The sequence below is a fragment of the Etheostoma spectabile genome, chromosome 7, assembly GCF_008692095.1.
Source record: "Etheostoma spectabile isolate EspeVRDwgs_2016 chromosome 7, UIUC_Espe_1.0, whole genome shotgun sequence".
Lineage (NCBI taxonomy): Eukaryota > Metazoa > Chordata > Actinopteri > Perciformes > Percidae > Etheostoma > Etheostoma spectabile.
In genome coordinates, this window is record NC_045739.1 from 12712253 (window position 1) to 12714628 (window position 2376).

A 2376-nucleotide genomic window follows, 5' to 3' on the forward strand; every position below is an offset into this window, starting at 1 on the left:
GATCAAAAATAATCGTGATTATCATTTTGGCCATAATTGTGCAGCCCTAGTATATACCTACAAATACTGAGCTCTCAGTTAACTATATTTGAACTTTAGAGGAGCCAGGACTCTACAATAGAGCATATTTAGAGAGATTTGATCCTTATCGTGTGTGACTTTGTCCTGTCAGAAACTGGTGCGAGCCAAAGCTTGTGCTGACGTGGGCCTTCTGGATGAGAACCTACTCCGCAGATGTCTGCAGTTCTACAGCACAGTCATCCAGCTCATTCTTCGCATGGTGGACCCTGCCTATCCGAAGTGAGTGGCCCTGCCACTGACAGACCATGTTACTGTTTGTTGTGTTTTTAATGCAAAAGTAACAATGTGATATCACAACATCAGCACAACAACAGCATGAAAGATGTGACATCTTTCATGCTGTTTTTCTTCAGAGTGTATTCTAAATCAAAATGTAAGGACCATGTTTGTTTCTTCATTCCTTACACAGCATTAACCTGCCTCTGCACCCTGAGATTCCCAAAAGCTTTGCTGCTCTACCTGAATTCTACATTGAAGATGTGGCTGAGTTTCTGCTTTTTGTGGTGCAGTAAGTATATAGTTTAGTCTTGCACACTTTTCATCATTCATTTCATTGTTCAACCATTTTTTAACAAATCATATTTTGTGGAGGGGAGTAATAAAATAAAACACTAACATGCCAGTTTTAAAAGAGGAAAAGATTTATTAGAAGTCAAAGAAAGCTGGGAAACAAAAGTAATTTATCAATACAAAATATGTGATAAATTGTTCGTGGTATAAATCAGAGTCTGCATCCATACAGAAGCTAAAGCTAAGAGTTCTGTGTAAGCTGTTTTGTTTGATCCCCCCCCCCACCTCCAGGTATTCTCCCCAGGTTTTATATGAGCCGTGCGTCCAGGACATTGTCACCTTCTTGGTGGTGTTCATCTGCAGCCAGAACTACATCAGGAACCCCTATCTTATCGCCAAGTTGGTGGAGGTGTTGTTTGTCACCAACCCTGCTGTACAGCCTCGTACTCAGCGATTCTCTGAAATGATGGAGAACCACCCGTTGTCGGTAAAACAGCTGGTCCCCGCCCTCATGAAGTTCTACACTGGTGAGTTCTAAGTATACTGTAATTGACAGCTATTGTTATAGTAAATGGGATGTAGTGTAGATGCTTGACTGTAAGGTCTCTCCCTACCTTTTTACTAAAAACTGTCTCCTCTGGTTAGATGTTGAGCATACCGGCGCCACCAGTGAGTTCTATGATAAGTTCACTATACGGTACCATATCAGCACTATCTTCAAGAGCCTCTGGCAGAACCTTGCCCACCATGGCACCTTCATGGAGGAGTTCAAGTGAGTTTGCTTCTGACAAACAGTTTGTGTCTGTAATGTAAAAAATAATACAATCTGGGTTTCAGACAGTGGCAATCAATTCTAACCTGACCTACTTTTCCACATTCTTTCATGCTCACTCCCCTCTAGCTCTGGCAAGCAGTTTGTGCGCTACATCAACATGCTGATTAATGACACCACCTTCTTGTTAGACGAGAGCCTTGAGTCCCTGAAACGAATCCACGAAGTTCAAGAAGAGATGAAGAATAAGGAGCAGTGGGAACAACTGCCTAGGGTCAGTGCTTAGCCTTATAGTGTCACTTGTATTTATTGGATTAGATAACACTTTATTCATCCCACAACAGGGAAATTCCCTTGTTACAGCAGCAGTTTTACAGTAAAAAGCAAAAAAACAGGCAAACAGACAATGTGCTGTACTGAATGAATGTAAAGTGGCATTAAATAAAAGTGGCGTAAAGTGAGGTGGCCATAGTACAAAAAATATTGGTAAGTAAGTGACGTGAAATTAAATTCAATAATATGTAATTAAATAATATTGCAAAAGTAAGAGGATAATATTGAAATGTAACCATAATATAAATAATATTGAAAAAGTAAGTACTTGTAATGGAATAATAGAAATACAGATAATAGAAACATACATAGAGCCATGGTGCATTGTGGATAATTGAAACAGGAACAGGAACTACAACATTACCAGGTGGTGCAGGTGTTGCATGTGTTGCTGTGGTACCTCTCCTTCTTACACCGTGGGTGAATCAGTCTGCTGCTGAAGGAGCTGCTCCGGGACCCCACAGTGTCATGTAGGTGATGAGAGGTGTTGTCCATGATGGATGTCAGCTTAAGTAACATCCTTCTCTCCCACTTTCTCTATGGAGGACAGGACAGAACTCGCTCTCCTGATCAGTCTATTGAGTCTGCTTCTGTCCCTGTCCGAAGTGCCCCCTCTCCAGTAGACCTCAGCATAAAGGATGGCAGAGGCCACTACACAGACTCTTAAAAAGTCCTGAAGA

General features: G+C 41.3%; 1 protein-coding gene across 3 annotated transcripts in view; it reads left to right on the forward strand.

Moving 5' to 3' along the window:
- ube4b (ubiquitination factor E4B, UFD2 homolog (S. cerevisiae)) overlaps window positions 1–2376 on the forward strand; it is a 23495-nt gene that overhangs the window by 14452 nt on the left and 6667 nt on the right. For all 3 annotated transcript variants that reach the window (XM_032521646.1, XM_032521647.1, XM_032521648.1), the window contains 5 exons: window positions 173–300; window positions 491–589; window positions 883–1118; window positions 1237–1363; window positions 1493–1637. In XM_032521646.1, coding sequence (XP_032377537.1) covers window positions 173–300; window positions 491–589; window positions 883–1118; window positions 1237–1363; window positions 1493–1637 — 735 coding nt within the window. The remainder of the gene's footprint in view (window positions 1–172; window positions 301–490; window positions 590–882; window positions 1119–1236; window positions 1364–1492; window positions 1638–2376) is intronic.